General features: G+C 42.6%; 2 protein-coding genes across 2 annotated transcripts in view; both read right to left on the bottom strand.

Annotated features, from left to right (window-relative positions):
* Window positions 1–6,150: 6,150 nt before the first annotated feature.
* Window positions 6,151–9,398, bottom strand: LOC114242406 (zinc finger protein 277). Its single transcript, XM_028173547.2, has 2 exons — window positions 9,006–9,398; window positions 6,151–8,307 (listed from the first exon to the last, which is right to left on the bottom strand). Exons 1-2 carry the CDS (start codon window positions 9,253–9,255, stop codon window positions 7,280–7,282), a joined length of 1,278 nt encoding a protein of 425 aa, XP_028029348.2. The 5' UTR covers window positions 9,256–9,398; the 3' UTR covers window positions 6,151–7,279.
* A 1,046-nt stretch (window positions 9,399–10,444) lies between these two features.
* Window positions 10,445–26,433, bottom strand: part of LOC114242319 (protein NDNF) — a 58,851-nt gene continuing 42,862 nt past the window's right edge. Inside the window, exons 6-13 of the mRNA XM_028173431.2 lie at window positions 24,154–24,413; window positions 23,315–23,409; window positions 22,130–22,288; window positions 16,320–16,431; window positions 14,369–14,538; window positions 13,819–13,967; window positions 12,864–12,968; window positions 10,445–12,335 (exon numbers count right to left, since the gene is read on the bottom strand). Coding sequence (XP_028029232.2) covers window positions 12,194–12,335; window positions 12,864–12,968; window positions 13,819–13,967; window positions 14,369–14,538; window positions 16,320–16,431; window positions 22,130–22,288; window positions 23,315–23,409; window positions 24,154–24,413 — 1,192 coding nt within the window. The 3' untranslated portion in view covers window positions 10,445–12,193. The remainder of the gene's footprint in view (window positions 12,336–12,863; window positions 12,969–13,818; window positions 13,968–14,368; window positions 14,539–16,319; window positions 16,432–22,129; window positions 22,289–23,314; window positions 23,410–24,153; window positions 24,414–26,433) is intronic.

Here is a 26,433-nt window from a genome sequence, read left to right as displayed (position 1 = left end):
TCTACTAATTCTACATGAACAGGGTCCATGGATTGAGTGCTGGGCGTGCACTGGGTTTGCAGTGTATCGGCCAGCAGCTCTGCTTTTTCATCATCATCGAACGCCGCGAGTTGGCCTGAGGGGCCTACGAGGGGGGGCATAGTTACTACCGTATCCGATTTGAGAGTACGAGCTAAGCGGTAGTAAGACCTTTGGGAGGGCGCGAGTCTTTCTAAGAAATCAGACCATCTGGCATCTCGGACTTCGGCGATGCGAGACTTTAGGTCGCGTTGTAGGGCACGCATTCGAGTACGATTATCCACGGTAGGATACCTATCGTAGGCGCGGATCGAGGCGTTCTTAGCTCTAAGGAGTTCCCTAATATCGTCCGGCAATTTGAAGCGGTGAAGGAAGTCCTCCGCTACAACTTGCTTCGATGACCTATTTAATGTCGAGGTGATGTGTGACGTTAAGATGTCTATGGCTTCAGCGGTATCCTGAGGAGACGGGGTAGAGTCCGGGCTAAACGGGAGCGATGGTGGATCAGATTCAGCCAGGCTGATGCCCAGCGTGTGCCAATCCACCACAGTCCTCGTGACGGGAACGGAATCGGGAGCGCGACCGAGCTTCATAACGACGGGACGATGGTCTGAATCTAACTCTGAAACTACTTCGATCGAGTGTAAGCGCAGAGTTACGTTTTTTAATAACGCTATGTCGAGTATATCCGGGCGATGCGCGATATTTAGCGGGTAGTGAGTCGGGGTTAGCGGAGCGACGATATCGAAGGCGAGATCATCGACTAACGCGTCAAGCCGCCTGCCATTCGGGGTTGTGGTGTGCGAGTTCCACCTGACGTGTTTACAATTAAGGTCGCCCGCCAGAATGACAGAGCTTCCCATGCCGAGCAGCGCCTCGATATCGCTGCTTAGAACGATCTTATCTGGTGGAAGATAAACGGACGCGATAACGATCGGCGCGTGTCCAGTCAGTGAGATTCGGCATACTGATGCTTCGATGTTAGAAAGCGCGGGGGGGTCGAGTGGGACGCAGTGCAGGGCTCGTCTATAGTAAATGACGGTACCACCACCACGAGCAGTGAGCCTGTCGTTCCTAACCATGTTATAGTTCGCGATTTTAGGGTCGCGGCGCGCGGGCTTAAGCAGGGTCTCCTACACCAAAAAGATGTCAATTTGATGGTCACGCAAAAAATCACAAACCTGATCACGTTGATTTGCGAGGCCGTAAGCGTTAAAAAATCCTATCGTTACGGATAGGGGCTTTATTCTACTTATGTACGCCATTGATTACCGGCGGAGCGAGGGGAGGACGTACGTATTTAACGACGCGTATACGTCAGCGTATTCTTGCATAACGGCGATGAAGTGTTGTGCAGTGGAGGCAGCGCGAATGGCGTCACCTAAAGCGTTAACGCGCTCAAAGTTAATCGATTGAAAGAAGTCGATCGCTAGAGCAAGATTGTCGGACGCTGTCGGAGGGAAATTCGCGGGGGAGGGGCGTATCGCGGGGGTGGGACGAGTCGCGGGGGCGGGACGAATCGCGGAGGAGGGAGTTGTAGCCGTGTTCGTGTACGGCAGCGGTCTCGCCCAGGCCGAGCCACTGGGCACCGGCGCCGGAACGAACGCTGGCTTAGCCTGCGACACAGAGGGTGCCGAGGCTTTGATGTCTGGATGGGAAGCTCGGAGGCGGTTTTGGCGGGCGACGCGGCGATTTATTTTCGGGGCTCGGGGGCATCCGCGGTAATTTGCGGGGTGACCCTGTGTTCGACACAGGACGCAGCTAGGCGGTTCCGTCGCGGTTTTTTGATCGCGAGTGCATAGGGCCGTAGCGTGATCGCCTAAACGCTTGACGCATCGGGGGCGCGCGTGACAGTTACGGGAAGAATGCCCGTACAGTTGACAGTTATGGCACTGGCTAGGAGTGCCTTTTTTATGGGGGGCTTCGACGGCGATACCGGAGAGCCTACAGACGGTCCGTATGTTAAAAATTTGCTTACCCTCGGGGGTAGGCTGGAGGGCGACTAGAACCATATTATATGGTTCCCTACCGCGGCCGGTGTGCATGCGGTGCACTGAATTTACTGGTAGGCCTTGTTCCAGAAGGTCAGCCTTGACGAGTTCGGCATCCAACTCTTTAGGGATGCCACGTATGACGGCACGGAGTTCGCGTTCCTCCTGTAGCGTATACGTATGGAAACTTATACGCTCCTTACGGAGGTAAGAAGAGAGGGCCCTATGGTCGTCGGGTGTTTGAACCTTAATTTGAATGCCGTTCGCGAGGTTACGGGCATTCGTGAAATTTATATTTTTGGCCTTAAGGGCCAGGCAAACTCGATCCCAAGCTGCCTTCTCCTGAAGGATAACCGGGGGAGGGGTCTGGGTTTTATTTTGAGCCACCGGACGCGGCGACGGAGTGGCACGGGCTGGGGGCGCAACGGGAGTCTGAGGGCGGGGGCGCGACGCGTTCACGGCTTTGCTAATTTTAGCGGCCGCGGGAGCTCGAGACTCCGCGGCACGCTTCTTACCCTTCTGTACCAGGGTGAATCCATCCGTCGATGAGGCGGGGGCGAGGTCGACCTCCATGTCCGAGTCAGAGTCGGAGCACGAGGAGGCGGGTGCAGGCGACCTACGAGCAAGTGTAGGTGCTTTAGAGGGCGCGACGGAGGCCGCGGATGATCGCTCAGCTGAAACGATGGTCACGGCGGACGACGCAGCAGCTTTTCTCGCCAGTATAGGCGACACGGGAGCGGCAGGCACGACAGAGGCTGCGGTGCTCAATGCAGAAGCTCTGCACGCAGGTACAGGCGACGCAGGAGCAGCGAGCGCGGCGGAGTCCTCGAGAGGGCTCGCAGTGTGATTGGCCTTGAAGGCCAGAAACTCTGAGGCGAGCTGTGGGTGGCGAAGTCGGAGGAATTCCGCGAATACAGCGTCCATGATCGCTGAGTACCCAGGTGGGGCGGCCCCGGGTCTTGAAAACACTCGCCTTGCGGCGAGGCCCCAACTTCTCGGACCTGAGCGGTTCTATTGAACACAGGTGGCAATGCGGCGCGATTACTACAGGACAAAGAAAAAGCACAACAAACAGAAATTACAAAAAGAAACAAAACAAATAAATACTTGCAGGAAAACACTTTGTCGGCAAATGTTCCACGAACACAAAAATAACTAAAACGAAACAAATAAAAGCTTCCAGGAAACACACTTGGTCGGCAGATGTATCACGAACACAGGCCGCGCGAACAATGGCCGGGCTAACAAAAACCGGGCGAACAAAGACCGGGCGATCGAGTGGACGATGAGCAAGTCCGCACGTGACGGGTGCCTCTATCGGAATGACCCGACTTGAGAAACATGTTATGGCCTAAGGAGGGCTATTAGAACGAGGGAGCAATGACTGGAAATACACACACTGTTTCAAATAGTATTGAATATAATCTAAAATTGAAACGAATTATTGCTTCATGACAGAAAAAAATGTGTAACATCATCTTGGTTGTGTACCTATTACTAGAATTAAATTCCATCAGTAAGTATCTAAAGTCAGCGTCTGAACGCCATTTCGAGAAAACGGTGCGACATGATAAATCTCTTAACGTGGTCGCCAGTAACTACATACCCGATCCTGCGAACAAAATGGGAAATAATCGTTGTCGCCCAGAACGCGTCACTTCAGATCCTCCCGATCCATTATCTCTCCCGTTCTCGTCGAACACGTCGAATGCAACGAAGGGTTCAGCGTGAAAATAAATCCACATACACAGCCCACTGAGTGTAACTGTCTTAACATTCTAAATTAAATTGTTATGTAATACAATCGTAACTTCTATATTATGGCTCCACGAATATTTTGTAACTCGTTTCACCATATATAAGCCAATATAACCAAAAATATTATAATAATATAACATTAGTTGATCTATTTATTAGTGACGAGTAGTGTAACACATTAATAAAAGATGCACAATTTTAAAGCGACCCGTGATTCGGCGCGGCGCGTATTGCATTGTAGTAGTTCTAGCGGCTCGCGATGTGCTTTTTTTTTTTACTACCTAAGCTGATAGCCTTGAGAGGCTATTTCAGCGGAACCTTAACTAGTAGATGAGCTCACGGGGCTCAAACCTGACGAAGTTGCTAACACGAACCCTAGCAAGAGCCGTGCTTCGCAGAATCTACCACCGGATCGGAAACGCGACCCACTGAGAAGATCCGGCGAGAAACTCAGTGGGCTGTGTCTGAGGCTTAATTTACACGTCGAGCCCTTTGTCGCAAGCGACGGGTTCGACGAGAACGGTGACCGGTGCTAGTACCTAAAAGCACCGTTAGTGGATCGGGAGGATCCGAAATGACTACGCTTGTGCATGCACTGCATCGTAACATCTTTTGTCCCCGCTTGTATAAAAACGCGTGCTACCGCTGTAGCCAGTCAACAGTCGGCGTCATTTAAAACACGTCATTACGGATCCTCCCGACCTATTAACGGTGATTTTAGGTACCACAAGCAACGGTCAGCGTCCTCGTCGGACCTGTCGCTTGCGACGAAGGGCTCGACGAACGATTCTCTCAGACACAGCCCACTGAGTTTCTCGCCGGATCCTCTCAGTGGGTCGCGTTTCCGATCCGGTGGTAGATTCTGCGAAGCACGGCTCTTGCTAGGGTTCGTGTTAGCAACACTCCAGTTTGAGCCCCGTGAGCTCACCTATATGTTAGGGCGAAGCTGATATAGCATCTCAAGGTTATCAGCATATGTAGGAAAGAAGGAAAAAATAGCCAGTCATTCAGAAGCCGCGCTAAACAGCTGAAGTATAGGCAGAATCTACACATTTTCATAATTCACTGTATACGAATGGTACCCATTCAAGTTAGTTATTAGTGCCCGATTTGCGATATCGGGTTCCAATAGTACCGTCAATCGCGACTTTATTTATTAATTGGAATACGCTCCGTGGAACGTCCCGTAACGTCCCGGAATCAGACTCTGAGCCTAATACTTCTCAACTGATGCCAAGGAGCTGGAGTATCCTCGATAGACCCAAGGATCCTGAGCTTCTGAATCACAATAGTTAAGGATACGTATCACCATTTAATTAATTGTAATATTTCATCACAACCATCATACGATTTACCCTCAATAATTTGTAATTATAATTTCAATTTATATTAATCTAGATAAGTTATTAAGTTTAAGTTATTAAGTAAGTAAGTGTATATAGTTATTGTCTTTGTTGCATGTGTGTGCTTTAGTATAATATATGTTGGTTTGACTGCACTTCATTTTTATTATTTTATGGCGCCCTGAGAATTTTTTTTAAGTCACTCATACTCCACTGTGGCTGCCGCCGGTTGGTGTAACGATAACCGTTACAGTAGCTCTTGCTAGGGTCAGTGTTAGCAACTCTCCGGTTTGAGCCCCGTGAGCTCACCTACACACGTTAGGGTGAAGCTGAAATAGCCTCTCAAGGCTATCAGCATAGGTAGGAAAAAAAAAAAAAGAAAAAGTTACAGTAGTTATATAAATAAAAATGATTTTTTTTCTTTCTAAATATATGTATTTCATATTTATTATTATTTCTCATAATACACGATTATTTCATTTTAAAATATACAAAAATGACAAAATCGTTCGACTTAATACTATTATTACTTGATATAAGCGTATTAATTTATAACTGCATTACAGTTAGCTTGATATATAAAATATCAAGAACAATAAAAACTTAAACATTTGACATAGGTAACAAAAGATTTTGTATTCGGCGATGACAAATATCAAATTGAACAAGACCTTTACACATATTATTTTCAAATAACTTATACATAAAAATAATAATAAACGTATATTAGAAGCAATAAAAGATTCAGTCGCCTTTTTTTTATTGCTTAGATGGGTGGACGAGCTCACAGCCCACCTGGTGTTAAGTGGTTACAAGAGCCCATAGATATCTACGACGTAAATGCGCCACCCACCTTGAGATATAAGTTCTAAGGTCTAAGTATAGTTACAACGGCTGCCCCACCCTTCAAACCGAAACGCATTACTGCTTCCCGGCATAAATAGGCAGGGTGGTGGTACTTACCCGCGCAGACCCACAAGTGATCCTACCACCAGTAAATTTTCGTATTCCATCACTCACACACATCATAAACATCCTTGACACAAATAATATTACCATTTATTGCACAACCAATAATATTGCTAGTGTAGAATAGTAGTTTTCTCACTACTATTAGACAAGTATATATAAACAAGATCAGAAAGATTTCTGCTAGGTCTTTTTGTATACGGATTTAAAATATATACAGATAAAAATGAAATTCTCACTTATGACAAGTTCTCTGAAACTATCCACGCGATAGATTTTAAATTTGGCATAAATCCTTCTTATGCTATATCATGCATACACTTAGAACGACATTTGGCCAAAACTCATTTTAATTTAATAACAACATTTTTTAAGTTAATCAAATAAAAGTTCACATTTTTAACACATCAACATGATAACCATGGCCAAAAATAGCTGTAAAACAATTTATTTATCTTAAAACAACCAGATTACATTATTTAAATACACTATACAGATAATGTGACATTTAAATAAACTGGTAAATCCTACAATTTTTTTATTGCTTTGGTGGGTGGAGGAGCTTACGGTCCATCTGGTGTTAAGTGCTTACCACAGCCCATAGACATGAAAAGTCACCACCCATTTTCAGACCAGAGTTCTATGTCTCAGTTTTTACAGTACACCAACTGCCTCACCCTGACGGGAAAAAGTGGGCAGGGTGGACTCATATGGACTCACAGGATGTCCTAACATTAGTAATTATGTTAATTATAATTTTTACAGGTTAAATTTTTATTACACGATGTTATGTCTTCAGCATGAAAGATCTTTATCAATATTTGTTGGATATATAATTCATTTGAAATACTAGTAATTGGCTGTGGGATTCCATCACTGACACAACCGCATCACTCGATACAAATGCAACGGGCAACTTATAATTTCACAACTCACACATTAGTTTGGTAGCTAGTTATAGGGTTTGGAATTGTTTTCCCAAGATTCCTTCTACCTTTATGCAAAATCGACACAGTTCAAGTCACACAGGATTAGCACTACCACCTCAATTGTATGAGATGTGTTAAGGCAAAAAGTCCCTTATTTCATTATTGCTATTTGACTTATAATGAGCTTCATTGAAAGCACACTTTAAACTTTATTATAGTCCTTATTGCTTGCTACATAAGGTTAAACTGAAAGTTCAATTCATAATTCAATTCAATCATCAAGTACGGCTAGGGCCATCTCTTTGGATATGTTATCTGACATTACATTTTGGTTCTCTGTTTCTCTCTCATCACCGGACCACCAGCTCTCATCGTCATCTTGTATGAAACACAAGAACAAATCATCTTCATATGTTGGAAAATAATATTCAGGTTGATCCCATCTATCTCGACTCAAGGTCATATGTTTTTTCTCTTTGATGTGCTTTTCTAAATTTTTCGAGTCATCAAACTTTGTATCGCAAGCTAGACATTGCTTTAAATGTATTTGACGTCTTATAAAGTTAACGATTTTGACCTTTTGATAAAAATCTAATCCGTTTGTCGCATCCATGAATGAGAATTCGTGTTTAGTGTCCATGTGGGTTAAAATATACTCGTACTCGGTTTCGGTGTGGTCACATAGAAGGCAGGTTATAAGTGGACCATTATCTTCAGTCCATTCTGACCATTCTGGGTCGCTATCCACATTTGAATCACGTTCATATGCATTCTGATTTGTATTGCTGTTTGTTACATTTTTTTTGTCTTGATCACCGATATAATTAACTAAAAAGTATTTATCATATTCTTTGTTCTCAGCATTGATTCGTTTGTGACCTTTCTTTCTCATGTGCTCCTTTAAGACTGACCTATCATTGAAATGACCTTCGCAATAAATACACTGCAACTTTTCCAGTTTCGAATCAAGAGTGTTGATTAAATCATCAATGAATATTAAATTATCTGGTTTTGCTATATGAAAATTATGTTTCTCATACAAATGGCTTAGATAATGCACTCTTGTCGTGTTGGAATTGTAACGGCAAAATAAACATTCTCTAATGAAATTTTTGTCTTCACGTTCAAATTGATGTCTTTCCAATAGTTTCCGTAGTTTAGTTTGTTGTAGATTTGAACGTAATTCTTTGTCTTCTGGCAGAACGTCACTTAGTAAATAATATTTTTCATCTTTAGATTTTGTCCCATCGGGTTTGTTATCTAGAAGCATTGTGGTGCAGTAAAACGGAAGGCTGTTATCTGAAAATTGAGAAATAATTATAATTATTAAAAATAAGATGAAGCACTTATTGGTAGATTCACTTAAATAGCTATGCCATTACCAAAAGTTTAATTTTTATATATTGTGTACTTTTTAGGAGACACAATATTGGCTCACTTTTTGATAGCTAAAGGAATAAAACAGAGCCGTTTTTTTTATTGCTTAGATTGATGGACGAGCTCACAGCCCACCTGGTGTTTACTAGAGCCCATAAACAACACCACATTTACATAGAAGCATTACACCCCTGAATCAGCACTGATGATTTTTAGAAGAATGCAGCCCAACAACCAATCCTTTGCCAACAGCTAGGAGATCAACTTCTCAAAGCGAACACAGAAGCTCCAATGATATTTTCATCAGTATCAGTATATATGATTTGTAGCTTTTATGGGTTTTTTATATAATTTTTTTTCGTAATTGAGTGAATAATTTCACATCCCATCTGGTATCTAATGGTTACTGAGGACTCGTAGAACATCATAACGAGAATCGAACGATTATCAGCTCACCTTGCAATATATCTGAATACTTATTACAATTGTGTAATGACTGTTTTGATTAGAGTTCAGATTGATGTCCAGAAACTATGGCATAAATTCAAAGATTCTACATTAATGTTTAAGCATGAACGAATTTTGGGAATTTTCTTTGGATATTAAGTTACCAAAATTACCTTTGAACCGAAGTCGCCAATATCGCAAGTATTCCTTCAAATCAGCTATCTGATTAACATCGGCTATCACTAAGCGGTGCTCCATAAACAGATGAGTTAGGAACTGCTTCTCACGTTCGGGAAAAGTAAACTTCTCCTCGCACAGCACACAAGAGCATTCTACAGATTCGTCGTTTTGGAAAATCGTGGGTTTTAAATTATTTTGATGCAATGTCAGAGGCCCGAAGAATTTTTTTTGACAATTAGACATTGTGATGATTTATTTATGAACAGGTCACTGTGAAAACTATTGTTTTGAATGTATACCTATCTTAAATTCGACAGCTATGTACACATTGGGGAAATCAATTTCACAGATTTTGACTTTAATTTACTAGATCAATTCTTTTGATTGATCAGTTTTAATGTCGTACGTCAAATCACTGCTTGTTTGATTCGTCCGGCAAAGAAAACATAGTCCATAATGCCAGTTTCTTTATATAGCAAATAATGAAATCATGGCTGTTGCTACCAAATTGGAATGTAGCGAAGTTAAAAGAGTTGAAATGAGAAATATCTAGGTAATAACCGTAGGTAATAAATTAATCAGAATTGCTGTAATATATAGCAGGTTTCCCGATAAACGCTTAAAATAATACTTCAAACAGATATAAAACGTGAAGTTATGTATTATTAATTCAGATCCGTCATAAAATAATTTTAATAAAATAGTTTTACTGCCATTATTTTATATTTCATAGTTATAATAATAGGTATTTAATATGAAAAATGTGTTCTTTTATTAACAATCCTTTTACTATCAAGATCGCTAGGGGTGGGATGTTGTAAAAAGTATATATATTTTTTAAATATTATTGATGGGTGAACGAGCTCTCGACCAACCTGTTGTGAAATTATTACTGGATCCTAAAATTCTCACTATGTAAATGCTACTACGGTGAGCCAAGGCTCAAGGTTGTAGCATTCACAGCTTGTCTCTTGAGACAAGCTGTGAATGCCTCGATTACATCTTGCACAGGCTGCGGAGTTTGAGCCCTGACATAGACGCATCGTTTGACACGAGCAAAGCCGGCGTCTATAATTATGTTAAATATATCGACAATTTAATGGACTTCTATGAAGACCTATAGAGGCACCTTCAATTTAGTATGTTAATAAATGTTATTACATTTTTCCGCACTTGTGCACTTTCATGAATGTTAAAATAGTTCTTATGGCATCACTGTTAGACATTGCCTGCTGCTACCTAAAACCTATTACCTTAATTAAAAAATGGCATCATGTGGCATCGTTACATATTCGAAAACTTTTTAACGACCGCATGATGCCACCGTTAAATGTACAAATTGTACTTATTAATATAGTGAAATGGCACAATAAACTTTGTATGTAGGTATAAGTTAGTAAAAGTTTGAGTTAAAAACAATAAATAAAATTGCTAGATTTCGTTAACTTTATTTTGAAAGACATAAGTATCTTAATTATGCTAATATGTAATACAGCTACAGTATTTTATTTACATGATTATTATTATTAAATAGGAACTGAAAATATTACGTTTTCACGTTCTGTATAAATGCCACAATGTCCAGTCAAACGATAATAATTCATAACATTTACTACCCAGCCTTAACAAATTAAACTAACCTACCCACTAAATAAAACATTTAACTTTTTATTTATGTGTCTAGAGCAATTAAATTAAAATGTAAAAATTAAAATAAATATTTACATTCACTTAATTTATAATTAGGTTACGCTTAAGGCTTGCCGATAGCCTCATGAATATTTCTCCTCAAATCGAATCATAATATGTACACACTACATACCGTTTTGTATATTTTATAGGTATCTACAAATATAGCCCACAGTTGCGCATGTTAACATAAAAAATAATTTACACATACCAGTAATTAATAATTGCACTATAATTACGTATATTTTAATTAATTGTCTGTTTTATTTTTTTTCATCACAAAAAACAAAGGTTAAAGCATACATTCCCAAAAACAGACCTAGAAAATGTATTCGAAAGTGATATATGATTGTCGGCAAACCTGTGCGCAATTATTATGTCGGTATCCACAATTTTCATAACGTACTCAAAATAAATTGCACTTAATTAAAATAAATCAACAAAATGTTAAACACTATATTGAAGTGCACAATTAAAAGTTTTAGCGTACCTATATCCCCATTGTTTTATTTAATAACAATTGAGGCTGTCAGAACAAAGGTGGCCTAAGCCTACCATAATGTGGAGTTATTGAGGTCTGAATTTACTTTTACACTACTTAGTAGGCAAAAATAATACGCGCAAAAATAATGTTTACAAAGCCATCTGTTATCTATGGGCGATACTAGGGATAGGTTGCTTTTGCATCAACATTTATTACTTAAATTTTAAATAAATTGCAATATAGAAGCACGAATATGAAAAATCGTGGGTTAGGTCACTTTTGCGCTGACGACCTCAATGCTATTTGAAAATTGTAATACTAAATTAATGTATCTAATACTGTTTTCAGATTTTTCACAGGTAACTTGTGTTTTTTGAATTCGCATATTTATATTTGAGACATATATTCGTTAGCAGAAATAACAATTATAATTCTACATTAATCATAGCGTATACAAAATGCTGAATAAGTGTTTCCGAAACTGCAACAACTCATACATAATTTAAGTATAACAGAAGAAAAAAAACCAAAAATTCATAGTTTGTTCAGACTTGGGTGACGTGCGTTCCGTTACACACAGAATATGAAACCCCTAAAATATAATTTATGTAATCAAAAATCTTGAATCCAAACGAATAAAAATTGTTTTAACTTCCTTTTTTATTGCTTATATGAGTGGACGAGTTCACAGCCCACCTGGTGTTAAGTGGTTACTGGAGCCCATAGACTTTCACAACGTAAATGCGCCACCCACCTTGAGATATAAGTTCTAAGGGCTCACGTATAGTTACAACGGCTGCCGCACCCTTCAAACCGAAACGCATTACTGCTTCACGGCAGAAATAGGCAGGGTGGTGGTACCCACCCGCGCGGATTCACAAAAGGTCCTACCACTAGTAAATACTATTTTATAATATGTTAAATACCAAAGTTACAGTTAAATATCTATACAATCATTGAATTAATTCAATAAAAAATACACGTTTTATTGTTTTGATTCTAGTTTTTTCATTTTTCTCGGCACGATGCATTTGTGTCCGCATACAAAACTTTGTAGGGCACTGAGCTTCCCCGGACAGCGGCTGTAACTTGAATAGCGTATTTTTTCCCCGGGGTCAATCCGTTGATTTTTTGAATAATGACATTCGCTCTGCTCAGAGAAAACAGTAAAATAAAAGTTTTGCAATTAAATTAATTTATTATTAAGGTTGTTTCTTTGTTTTCACTAAAACAATCTTGAAGAACACACATCCAGAAATCGTTCATGAAATTTCCAAGCTCTACCTTGCAATCGACTTATCTAAATTATACTCTTCTTTATAATAGGCTATTTGTAGCCTTAAAATAATATACCTACGTACTTTTTTTTATTTCCTTAACTATTAAGGAAATTTAAAAAAAAACTGATTTTTTAATATTAAATGGCAACATTATTTTGGTTGTAATTTAAAGCATGTCCACTGAATATGTACGGTAGGTACATAATTAGAACAGAAATGTCTAATAGCAATATCTAATTTAGTCCATTATTATCTATTGCTTTGTATAGTAGCTGTTCTATACAATAACAAATATATTTTCTAAGCTTAAAAATATCATCCTCACAGCTAATTCCACTACTGAGGATCTTTGTAATGGGTTAACTCAAAATAAAAGTGATTAAGTTATTAAAACTTACGTTTTTTTCTGGGACTGATTAATGCACTGGGTCCTCATCGAATACTTTCTCGTGGACGTGCATTCTAGCACTTCTTCATTACTATCTCGAACAATGGCGCAATATCTGTGTGTATTACAACATTTCCTGAATTTACACCATTCTAGTTATATCTTTTAGTGGTGGTAGGACATGTTGTGAGCACCCACCACCGTCCTTTTTTTTATTGCCTTTGCAGACGAACATGCGGCCCAACTGATGGTAAGTGGTTACCGTCGCCCATGGACGTCAGCAATGCCAGAGGAAGAGCCAAGCCGCTGCCTAACATTAAGTACTCTCCGCAAGCTCGTTTGAAGAAGGACATGTCATAGCGCTCGGGAAACACCGCGGAGGGGAGTTCTTTCCAAAGACGGATGTGGACGTGGCAAAAAAAATCTTTAGAAACGCACTGTCGATGAATGCAGCGGTCCCAGATAGTATGGATGAACCCCGCTCCTATAGCGTGAGGTGTAATGATAAAAAGGAGATAAGGGGATCATATCGAATAATTCCTCAGAGCATTCCCCATATGGTACGGAACATACGGTATAAACACATAGAGAACCGAAGTCCCTCCGTAGACCCAGAGGTTCCAAAAACGTTCCGTCCTGTCTATTTCTACCGCGGAGCAGTAATGCGTTTCAGTTGAAAGATTCACAGCCGTTGTATCATCGAACTAATTCTTCGACCTTATGTGTCGAGGTGCGTAGAGTTGTTGATGTCTGTAAGCTCGCTAACTACTTAGCATAAGCTAAGCCGTGAGTTTCTTCACTAGACTAAGAAAAAATGGTCCTACAATGGAAAGAAGATATCGATAATGGGAAGAACAATAATTTATCCGATAAAAATAGCTTAGACGTTGATACCATAGCTGCTTTGAATTATAACATATAAGCACGGAGTTCATTTTAATTTGTGAGTACAAGATTGTATATACCTTATCACATCTGTAGCATTATGTGTGGCCGGCAGGAAGGCGATGTCGACCGATCTGCAGGACCTTCGCGGTCGCAACTCCCTCACAATAGCACCGTCTCCTACAAGCTCAGGAGTGTTGATGCCCCATCTTGTAGTTGATGCTGTTAGCTAGAAGTAGCAAACAAACTTTTGGTAAATCACTTTTCCCCCACCGAATCAAACTGGATTCAGATGCGTCGTCTACGGCGGGATCTCAAATCTCGCTTCTGCAGGATAGCCGTCGGAGCACCGTGGTATGTGAGGAATGTAGATCTTCACGACGACCTAAATTTTTATTTTTTTATTTTTTTATTTCCTTTGTAGGCAGACGAGCATACGGCTCACCTGGTGGTAAGTGGTCACCGTCGCTCATGGATGTCAACAATGCCAGGAGCAGAGCCAAGCCACTGCCTAATATTAAGTACGGTCATTCTTCACAAGTCATCACACCATCCCACTCTACACAAGAACATACTTTTCGTTATTTGCTAATGTAATTTATGACTTCAGCTTTCAAATTCTAAATTTACCTCTACTGTAATAGCGCCATCCCTCTCCTTTCTAATGGGGATTAGTTTGATGACGTATCGCATTCTGGTCTCTTCCGAACTCGAATCGAATTGAATAGAGCCTTCGTCGCTCGTTTCTTGCATCGAAGAGGTTAAGGTCGGTGCAGGAACGAAGAACTTCAAATGTGGCTCTGCAAAATAAGTATCCTTTGAAGGGAGATGAAGGGATGATCATGCAATCCTATTGGATTCATCCACGCGTAGCTTAGTTTTCCATAGAATTTACCGCTTTGAGAATTTCAAACGAATGACCTTTTATCGTCTAGTAGTTTTTATTTTATTTTTATTGCCCGAGCAGACAGACGACCGTACGGCCCACCTGATGGTAAGTGGTTACCGTCGCTCATGGACGTCAGCAACGCCAGGGGCAGAGCCAAGCCGCTTATCGATAGTGTAAAGGTTAACTCAAATTTGTATGTTTTTTTTATTACTTAGATGGTTAGACGAGCTCACAGCCCACCTGGTGTTAAGTGGTTATTGGAGCCCATAGACATCTACAACGTAAATGCGCCACCCACCTTGAGATATAAGTTCTAAGTCTCAGTATAGTTACGACCTTTCCATATGATCTGTAGCCACTTATCTCAGTCAATGGCACAGTGAAGTGCATCGCTCAGTCTTGTGTCTAATTACATTTTTTTTTATTGTATAGATGGGTGGACGAGCTCACGCCCCACCTGGTGTGAAGTGGTTACTGGAGCCCGTAGACATCTACAACGTATATTCGCCACCCACCTTGTGATATAAGTTCTAAGATATAGTTACAACGGCTACCCCACCCTTCAAACCGAAACGCATTACTGCTTCACAGCAGAAATAGGCGGGTTGGTGGTACCTACCCGTGCGGATTCACAAGAAGTTCTATCACCAGTAACAACAGTTGTTGGAACGGTTGCCTACTTTTACCGCCAGGGCCGCTTTTGCAACTGTATACAAATTTGAGTTAACTTTTACGCTATCTTATTTTTTTTATTTATTTTTTCCTACCTAAGCTGAGAGGCTATTTCAGCGTAACCCTAACTTTTGTAGGTGAGCTCACGGGGCTCAAACTTGATGACGTTGCTAACACGAACCCTAGCAAGAGCCGTGCTTCGCAGAATCTACCACCGGATCGGAAACGCGACCCACTGAGAAGATCCGACGAGAAACTCAGTGTGCTGTGTCTGAGAGTTAATTGAGTTAACGGTGACCGGTGCTTGAAGTACCTAGAAGCACCGTTAGTGGATCGGGAGGATCCGAGATGACGTGTTACGCTATCGAGAACGCTAAAAAACTCGCACTAAGCACCTAGGATCCATAGACATTACGTGAATGTCGTCACCCACATTAAGGTATATGTCTCAATGATGTATTACCATATTACGCCACTTTTAATTTTTATTACACGATGTTACATTCCTTCAGGAGCAGAGGCAGAAATCCAATGCGCTCGTCGGACCAAATACGCTCCACTCTCAATACCTCAGTCCACGTTGCTATCCACACAGCCGAGGACAGGCAGGAATGGCACAAGATAATGCAGGAGAAAGTTATTAGAGGAGGCCACGACCCTCAGCACTGAGGATTATCGACGCAAAGAGGAGGATATTCCTTCATCGCATCGCCCGATACGAGCACACGGAGCGTATTATCCTATAAGCCACGACAACTTCATTCGATTATAATATGTACGCTTTGCAACAGGAATGCACACTGCACTTAAATTGATTAAACAAATAATATACAAGCATCATTCTTTGATTAGCTTGGCATAATGTTTTAAGCTGATAAGAATCCGACAGACTCACAACACGAGAAAAACAATTTGTAATAACAGTAATAACAATTAAAAGGATACACAAAATAGTACCTAATACAATGTATGCATTAATGAAACACTAACAAACTTCCTGTTAATAAATGATTTTATTACCTATATTACGAATATATTGAAGTCGTTTTCCTTTGACAAGCACTTCTAAGTCCACTGATCCTCCACAAGTCGATGCCATCAGCCACAAACCTCCAGCAGTCCCAATAGAGGCCTTACGAAGAACAATTACAATGCTTAATGTATTTTATAATTATTATGTAATTCTAATTATTGTAATTCTACTGGTGGTAGGACCTCTTGTGAGTTCGCGCGGGTAGCTACCACCACCCTGCCTGTTTCTGCCGTGAAGCAGTAATACGTTTCGGTTTGAAGCCCGGGGCAGTCGTTGTAACTATACTGAGATCTTAGAACTTATACCTCAAGGAGGGTGGTGAATTTACGTTGTAGATGTCTATGGGCTCCAGTAACCACTTAACACCAGGTGGATTGTGAGCTCGTCCACCCATCTAAGCAATAAAAAAAATATTATTAGACACAAGACTGAGCGATCCACTTCACTGTGCCATTGACCGAGATAAGTAGCTACAGATCACATGGAAAGGTCTCAGGAGGTCGCATAAGGATCAGCACACGATCAAAGGAGGAGGATGTATATACCAAAAACCAGAATGTATTTAGTGCAGTCCATTATGCACTTTATTGCCAAAATCAGATGACGTTATTTTGGTTTTCGCGAATCTCAGACAATGAAATTACTATATGATTATTAGTTAAAACTAGACTACGGTTTAGTTACGTGTTTTTTTACTGTCATTTCGTTGTTTCCGACGTTTTAAATACGATACAAGTTAAAAAAAAATTCCCTACCTATGCTGATAGCCTTGAGAGGTTATTTCAGCTTCTCCTTGACGTGTAGGTGAGCTCACCGGGCTCAAGTCGGACTGTTGCTAATACTGGCCCTAGCAAGAGTAGTGCTTTGCAGAATCTATCACCGGATCGGAAACGCGACCCATTGAGAAGATCCGGCGAGAAACTCAGTGGGCTGTGTCTATGGGTTAATTTATTCGTCGAGCCCTTCGTCGTAAGCGACGTGCTTAAAGTGACGTCGACTGTTTACCATTCGGTTCACAGGATCGGGTATGCAAGTTTCATGGTGACGAACGCTCGACACGTGGGAAATAATGTCCGTTATTAATGCTAAACTAACCGTCCCTAAGTACGTCTATGGTATATACAATATTATAACACAATAAAAAAGAGACTCAAAAACCGAAGAGTGTAAAAATGTAATATAAAGTAATAATAATGACACATGACAAGTATTTTTATCATTCCGATAGAGGCACCCGTCACGTGCGGACGTGCTCATCGACCACTCGATCACCCGGCCTTTGTTCGCCCGGCTTTTGTTAGCGCGGCCATTGTTCGCGTGGCCTGTGTGCGTAGTACATCTGCCGACCAAGTGTTTTTCCTGGAAGTTTTTATTTGTTTTGTTTCCTTTTGTTATTTCTGTGTTCGTGGTACATCTCCCGACAAACTGTTTTCCTGGAAGTGTTTAATTGTTTTGTTTCTTTTTGTTATTTCCGTTTTGTTGTGTCTTTTCTTTGTCCTGTAGTAATCGCGCCGCATCGCCACCTGTGTTCAATAGAACCGCTCAGGTCCGAGAAGTTGGGGCCTCGCCGCAAGGCGAGTGTTTTCAAGACCCGGGGCCGCCCCACCTGGGCACTCAGCGATCATGGACGCTGTATTCGTGGAATTCCTCCGACTTCGTCACCCACAGCTCGCCTCAGAGTTTCTGGCTTTCAAGGCCAATCACACTGCGAGCTCTCTCGAAGACTCCGCCGTGCTCGCTGCTCCTGCGTCGCCTGTACCTGCGTGCAAAGCGTCTACATCGAGCACCGCAGCCTCCGTCGTGCCTGCCGTTCCCGCGTCGCCTATACTGGCGAGTAAAACTACTGCGTCGTCCGCCGTGGCCACCGTTCCAGCAGCGCGATCATCCGCGGCCTCCGTCGCGCCCTCCAAAACTCCTGCTTGTAGGTCACCTGCGCCCGCCTCCTCGTCCTCCGACTCTGACTCGGAGATGGAGGTCGACCTCGCCCCCGCCTCATCGACGGATGGATTCACCCTGGTACAAAAGGGTAAGAAGCGTGCCGCGGAGTCTCGAGCTCTCGCGGCCGCTAAAATTAGCAAAGCCGCGAACGCGTCGCGCCCCCGCCCTCAGACTCCCGTTGCGCCTCCAGCCCGTGCCACTCCGTCGCCGCGACCGGTGGCGCAATCTAAAACTCAGACCCCTCCCCCGGTTATCCTTCAAGAGAAGGCAGCTTGGGACTGAGTTTCCCTGGCCCTTAAGGCCAAAAATATTAATTTTGCCAGCGCCCGTAATCTCGCCAACGGGATTCAAATAAAAGTAACGACACCCGACGACCATAGGGCCCTCTCAAGTTACCTCCGAAAGGATAAGGATAAGTTTCCACACTTATACACTCCAGGAGGAGCGCGAACTCCGCGTTGTCATACGTGGAATCCCGAAGGAGCTAGATGCCGATCTCGTCAAGGCAGATCTGATAGAACAAGGCCTACCAGTAAATTCCGTGCACCGCATGCACACCGGCCGCGGTAGGGAGCCATACAATATGGTTTTAGTCGCCCTCCAGCCTACCCCCGAGGGTAAGCAAATTTTTAACATTCGGACCGTCTGTAGGCTCTCCGGTATTGCCGTCGAAGTCCCCCATAAAAAAGGCACTCCTAGTCAGTGCCATAACTGCCAACTGTACGGGCACTCTTCCCGTAACTGTCACGCGCGCCCCCGATGTGTTAAGTGTTTGGGCGATCACGCCACGGCCCTCTGCGCTCGCGACCAAAAAACCGCGACGGAATCGCCTAGCTGTGTCCTGTGCCGAACACAAGGTCACCCCGCGAACTACCGTGGATGCCCCCGAGCTCCAAAAATAAATCGCCGCGTCGCGCGTCAAAACCGCCTCCGAGCTTCCGGCCCAGACATCAAAGCCACGATACCCTCTGTGCCGAAGGCTAAGCCTGCTTTCGTGCCGGCGTCGGTGCCCAGCGTCTCGGCTTGGGCTAAACCGTTGCCGTACACGAACACGGCTACAACTCTCTCCCCCGCGACTCGTCCCACCCCCGCGATACGTCCCTCCCCCGCGACCTGCCCTCCGACCGCGTCCGAAAATCTCGCTCTAGCGATCGACTTCTTTCAGTCGATCAACTTTGAGCGTGTTAACGCTTTGGGTGACGCCATTCGCGCCGCCTCCACTGCACAACATTTTATCGCCGTTGTGCAAGAATACGCTGACGTATACGCGTCGTTAAATACGTACGTCCTCCCCTCACTCCGCCGGTAATCAATGGCGTACATTAGTAGAATAAAACCCTTATCCGTAACAATAGGATTTTTTAACGCTTACGGTCTCGCAAATCAACGTGATCAGGTTTGTGATTTTTTGCGTGACCATCAAATTGACATTTTCTTAGTGCAGGAGACCCTACTTAAGCCCGCGCGCCGTGACCCTAAAATCGCGAACTATAACATGGTCAGGAACGACAGGCTCTCTGCCCGTGGTGATGGTACCGTTATTTACTATAGAAGAGCCCTGCATTGCGTCCCGCTCGATCCTCCTGCGCTCGCTAATATCGAAGCATCAGTGTGCCGAATCTCACTGACGGGACACACGCCGATCGTTATCGCGTCCGTTTATCTTCCACCGGATAAGATCGTTCTAAGCAATGATATCGAGGCGCTGCTCGGTATGGGGAGCTCTGTCATTCTGGCGGGTGACCTAAATTGTAAACACATCAGGTGGAACTCACACACCACAACCCCGAATGGCAGGCGGCTTGACGCGTTAGTCGATGATCTCGCCTTCGATATCGTCGCTCCGTTAACCCCGACTCACTACCCGCTAAATATCACGCATCGCCCGGATATACTCGACATAGCGTTATTAAAAAACGTAACCCCGTCTCCTCAGGATACCGCTGAAGCCATAGACACCTTAACATCACACATCACCTCGACGGTTCCGACGGTATATCTAACCGTGTTATTAAACTTCTACCCGTCCAACTCATCGTGATGTTGGCATCTATTTTCAATGCCGCTATGGCGAACTGTATCTTTCCCGCGGTGTGGAAAGAAGCGGACGTTATCGGCATACATAAACCCGGTAAACCAAAAAATCATCCGACGAGCTACCGCCCGATTAGCCTCCTCATGTCTCTAGGCAAACTGTATGAGCGTCTGCTCTACAAACGCCTCAGAGACTTCGTCTCATCCAAGGGCATTCTCATCGATGAACAATTCGGATTCCGTACAAATCACTCATGCGTTCAACAGGTGCACCGCCTCACGGAGCACATTCTTGTGGGGCTTAATCGACCAAAACCGTTATACACGGGAGCTCTCTTCTTCGACGTCGGAAAAGCGTTCGACAAAGTCTGGCACAATGGTTTGATTTTCAAACTATTCAACATGGGCGTGCCGGATAGTCTCGTGCTCATCATACGGGACTTCTTGTCGAACCGCTCTTTTCGATATCGAGTCGAGGGAACCCGCTCCTCCCCACGACCTCTCACAGCTGGAGTCCCGCAAGGCTCTGTCCTCTCACCCCTCCTATTTAGCTTATTCGTCAACGATATTCCCCGGTCGCCGCCGACCCATTTAGCTTTATTCGCCGACGACACGACTGTTTACTATTCTAGTAGAAATAAGTCCCTAATCGCGAAGAAGCTTCAGAGCGCAGCCCTAGCCCTAGGACAGTGGTTCCGAAAATGGCGCATAGACATCAACCCAGCGAAAAGTACTGCGGTGCTATTTCAGAGGGGAAGCTCCACACGGATTTCCTCCCGGATTAGGAGGAGGAATCTCACACCCCCGATTACTCTCTTTAGACAACCCATACCCTGGGCCAGGAAGGTCAAGTACCTGGGCGTTACCCTGGATGCATCGATGACATTCCGCCCGCATATAAAATCAGTCCGTGACCGTGCCGCGTTTATTCTCGGTAGACTCTACCCCATGATCTGTAAGCGGAGTAAAATGTCCCTTCGGAACAAGGTGACACTTTACAAAACTTGCATAAGGCCCGTCATGACTTACGCGAGTGTGGTGTTCGCTCACGCGGCCCGCACACACATAGACACCCTCCAATCCCTACAATCCCGCTTTTGCAGGTTAGCTGTCGGCGCTCCGTGGTTCGTGAGGAACGTTGACCTACACGACGACCTGGGCCTCGAATCAATTCGGAAATACATGAAGTCAGCGTCGGAACGATACTTCGATAAGGCTATGCGTCATGATAATCGCCTTATCGTTGCCGCCGCTGACTACTCCCCGAATCCTGATCATGCAGGAGCCAGTCACCGTCGACGCCCTAGACACGTCCTTACGGATCCATCAGATCCAATAACCTTTGCATTAGATGCCTTCAGCTCTAATACTAGGTGCAGGCTTAGGGACCCCGGTAACCGTACTCGTCGAACTCGACAAAGAGGTCGACGTGCAACCTAACCCATGCATCAGCCCGCTGAGTTTCTCGCCGGATCTTCTCAGCGGGTCGCGATTCCGATCCGGTAGTAGATTCATTCGCGAAACAATTGCTCTTGAGTTGTTAGGTCTCCTTCGGAGGCGCTCGGGCAGTTGTTAGCAAATCCCACCCCTTTTGGCTGAGCCTTTGCTCGCCCACCTGTCCTGGTGAAACTGGAAAGGCCTTCGGGCCACCAGTAAACTTTCAATAATAAAAAAAAAAAAAAAGGATTTTTATGTTAATTTTATAACTTGGATTATGTTGTAAAAACTGTAAATAGAAGTGATGTCGGAGTTAAACTCTTCTATGTAGGTAGTAACTTTTTTATGTCTACAATAAAGTTTAAAAAAAATAAATGAATTTCCTTACCTTGAAATAGAAAGCGGTTTTTCCTTTAATATCGGCCCTGTAAGGTACATTTTCGCGCAATCTTTTGGCGGTTGATGTCCTTGGTCGTATACTGCTGATAGCGAGTAGAGACCCAGAACGTCTATCCTTGGCCACTCCAAAGACGCTCACATAATAAGTCTACAACATAAAATGAAAATTTGCGATATAAAACTATATTCAAAATAAGCCAAATTGATATTTTGTTTGTTTTCTAATTTTTTTTATGATTGAGAGTTACTGGTGGTCCTGAGGCCTTTCCAGTTTCACAAGGACAGGTGGGCGAGCAAGAGCTCAGCCAGAAGGGCCGGGATTTGGTAACAGCTACCCGAGCGCCTCCAAGGGAGACCTAACAACTCAGGAGTAGCTGCTTCGCGAATGAATCTACTACCAGATCGGAATCGTGACCCGCTGGGAAGATCCGGCGAGAAACTCAACGGGCTGATGCTTAGGTTAGGTTGCACGTTGAACTCTTTGCCGAGTTCGACGAGTCTCCGAGTTCGACGAGTCTCCGAGTTCGACAAGTCTACTGTAAGCTGTGCTTTTTATAATAAAATGGGACCGCTCTTGAAATTACCTAAAAGACTACTCCATCATTTATATAAAGTATACATGCTATCCTTTAAGTAATTTCATATTATTTCGTAAACCCGCAATGAACGCGTTTAAAATTTTTAGGGTCAACAACCGCGTACATCCCCCAGTTGGTATCGGACATCACAGTCTAATTGTCGCTACATCGAACATTCGTCGATTCGATAATTCGACCACGGCCCACTGAACACTAGGCGGGCCATCAGTTTATTTACGCATCAATGAAATGAAAAGTTTTTTTTTATTGCTTAGATGAGTGGACGAGCCCACAGCCCACCTGGTGTGAAGTGGTTACTGGAGCCCATAGACATCTACAACGTAAATGCGCCACCCACCTTGAGATATAAGTTCTAAGGTCTCAAGTATAGTATAGTTACAACGGCTGCCCCACCCTTCAAACCGAAACGCATTACTGCTTCACGGCCGAAATAGGCAGAGTGGTGGTACCCACCCGCGCGGACTCACAAGAGGTCCTACCACCAGTAAGTGTATTTTAATTAATTAACACAATCTATTCATGTGTAAATAGTTCAGTGAAATGTTTTACCAGGTCAAGCTATTAAGGATACATACGGCAGTTGGATCTAAGTTCTCAATAAGATGATGAGTTCGATCACCAACGCAAGCGATAGCCGGATCTTCGTTCGAAGTTACTTTGGTACTGCGACCTGAAACAATTCAATTACAAATGAAAGTATTTGTGCTGTTAAGATCGAATATAATTATTGGTGTATAGTTTATCCACAAATAACAATAGTTGGCATTAAAAGTCAAAGCGAGAATAGCTTTGACATTGTCCAAGTCATAAAGTGCTAAGGTTAACGTAAAATTGTAATAACTTTTACTTTTTATTTCTACCTATGCTGATAGCCTTGAGAGGCTATATCGGTTTCTCCTTGACGTGTAGGTGAGCTCACGGGGCTCAAACCGGGTGTGTTGCTAACACTGGTCCTATTAAGACCAGTGCCTTGCAGAATCTACCATCGGATCGGAAACGCGACCCACTGAGAAGATCCGGCGAGAAACTCTGTGGGATGTGTCTATGTACTATATCACTCGTCGAGCCCTTCGTCGCAAGCGACGAGTTCGACGAGGACGGTGACCGGGACTCTTACTTGCCGTCAAGTTGGACGTATCCTCGACTAACCACAACGACAACAAAAAAACTGCTTCTTATAGCTAAGTTAGCGCGAAAGAGTTCAGATATGCGGTAGGCAGCGGCTTGGCTCTGCCCCTAGCATTGCTGAAGTCCATGGGCGACGGTAACCACTCAGGTGGGCCGTATGCTCGTCTGCCTATAAGGGCAATAAAAAAAAAAGATATGTTATCGTGAACCACTCAATTCACTTGAGTTAGCTGAGACGACTCATACACCGGTCCAAATTTGACGTCTAATTAAAAAAAAAACTTACCAAACTTCTTCCTTCTGTAGAAACTTCTGAAATGTCCGTCGAAAATGCTAAAGGCGTCTTCGACATCATTGTTATTATTGATTTCAGCCGATCGACTTCTACCGGCGATGTTATCTGATTCGGAAGCGGCTCCCGAACACAATCGATTTGTTTTAACGAGTCTATTCGGGTTGACGTCGTGATGTGCAGCACATAGTGACGTGTAGTTTCTTCTGTGCGAAGCCACCACGCAGTATGAAGTGGCTTGCGGATCTATAGGGCTGCGAAACAGTTTTTTTTTTTAACAACGGGGAATACATGTGCTCCGGTCACCACTGTAAGATATTAGAACGAAAGAAAAAAACCTAACAGGTTATTAGGTATATTGTATTAATCAAGTCTTGCTGGCTTTGTTGGTCGATCTTTGATTTTACTTTGATGCGATCGTTACGAAATTTCATAGGATCACTTGTCTGGGAAATCTCATCGAAATCAGTTTAATCGCTTCGGAGTAGGGAATAAACATGGATATATTGGGTGTTAGGAAACCGCTTCTGAAAACGAAGACAGACGATAGTACTAAATACACCTTTGATGATACGTATAAAAGAATCGCCGCGCCCATGCGGTCGTTGATCCGGGCATCAGCTGTTTTCGTTTTTTTTTATATTTATTTATAACAACTAAGAGGTAAACGAGCAAGACGGGTCACCTGATGGTAAGTGATTCACCGCCGCCTTTGATCTAGTGTTTTGATTGCTGGTTTTTTTTAAAAAGTAAAGTAATGTATTTTTATGTGACTATCGTTTCATTTAGCTGTGCTAACAAGATAGAGCGTAAATAATGTTAATAAAACGTTTTAAAAATAGGTTTTTTTTTTAAATCTTGATCGATTTTTTTTCCGTCCCATCATCAAAGGTGTCATTAGTACTATCGTCTGTCTTCGTTTTTGGAATCGGTCTCCTAATACCCCGTATATAATACATTCAACGACTTTGAAATACAAATGCCGTATCTCAAAGTTATATTAAAGATATAATTAGACGATGCGTTCAGAAAAAAAAGGGTGCGTGTACTTAGGTACGCGCGTAAGAAGTTATACTTTATTTTTATTAAATTTATTTCCTTTTTTTTTAATATTGAATAAATAATAATAAATGTTTAACGTTAATAATTTAATAATATTTCGTATGAATTACATTAAATAATAATTTTGTTATTTATATTACTAAAAAATGAATGCTAATAACCCTTTTTTTTTTTACGAGTGTACATACGCGAAAGTTCTCCTACGGCTATATTCAGACTCGCCAAGTTACGTCCGGTCGTATTGTAATGAGCGATTTAGTGGGTAACTTCATTCTGTTAATTTTGTGTCACGGTGCGCGCGCATCGTAAAATTTGACTCTCATCAATTTTTCATAACGCGCCTAAAGAAGTATAACTTCAAAAAAATGTGGTTGAATCGCGGAAATTACTTGATCAAAACTAACCACTGAGTGTAAGCATTTATGGCTTGAGTGTTACTTTTGACACAAATCGTCTTCTCTTCGCTAGGATATTCATAGGAAGCATAATTAGATTTATCATCAAACTCGAAAATCATCGTATTGGGCATCGACCTCGAAAATCACCGTTAACGAGATAATAGCTTCCTTTGAAGCGCATAATTTTAAAATTTACAATACGGAATTTTACTTATCAACGTGAAGACGCTTTAAGCATGTAAATACGCTCAATTATGCTTATTCTTGAATTGATCCTATAGGTCGTCGTAGCGTTGGAACGCTTTGAAAAATGTCATTTAATTACTTTAATGGTAGCATAACTGCAACTTTAGACGCTGCGAGATACGCATGAAAAAGTTGTTTACTAGATAGCTAGGGGGCTATGTTTAGAGCTCACGTAGTGTGTCGAAGATATTGATAGAGATTTTAATGTCATCGAAAAATTTTTTGGGGGTCGATAGCTACTTTTTTAATTTTTTAGGCTTAAGATATTAAGCAGTTTTTATGGTCGAGATTAGGGACAACTGAGCCTTTATTGGAAAAAAAAGCTAACAGTTAAAACTTTTATAAAATATTAGCTTTTGTCCACAACTTTGTCCGCGTGAAATAGTTACTTCGGCATAACACTAACTTTTACCCGCGACTTCATTTACGTAGGAAGTGAAAATATTTTTGAATAATAGAATCTTAAGGAGCTATTTAAGGTATCAAAATCACGCTTTTTAACCGACTTCAAAAGAGGAGGCCATTAATTCGACCACCATTTTTTTACATAAAAAAACCCAATTTCGAA

The sequence above is a fragment of the Bombyx mandarina genome, chromosome 03, assembly GCF_030267445.1.
Source record: "Bombyx mandarina strain Sakado chromosome 03, ASM3026744v2".
NCBI classification, from domain to species: domain Eukaryota; kingdom Metazoa; phylum Arthropoda; class Insecta; order Lepidoptera; family Bombycidae; genus Bombyx; species Bombyx mandarina.
The sequence above is the reverse complement of the archived record's forward strand: the minus strand, read 5'-3'. Positions and strand labels throughout refer to the sequence as shown.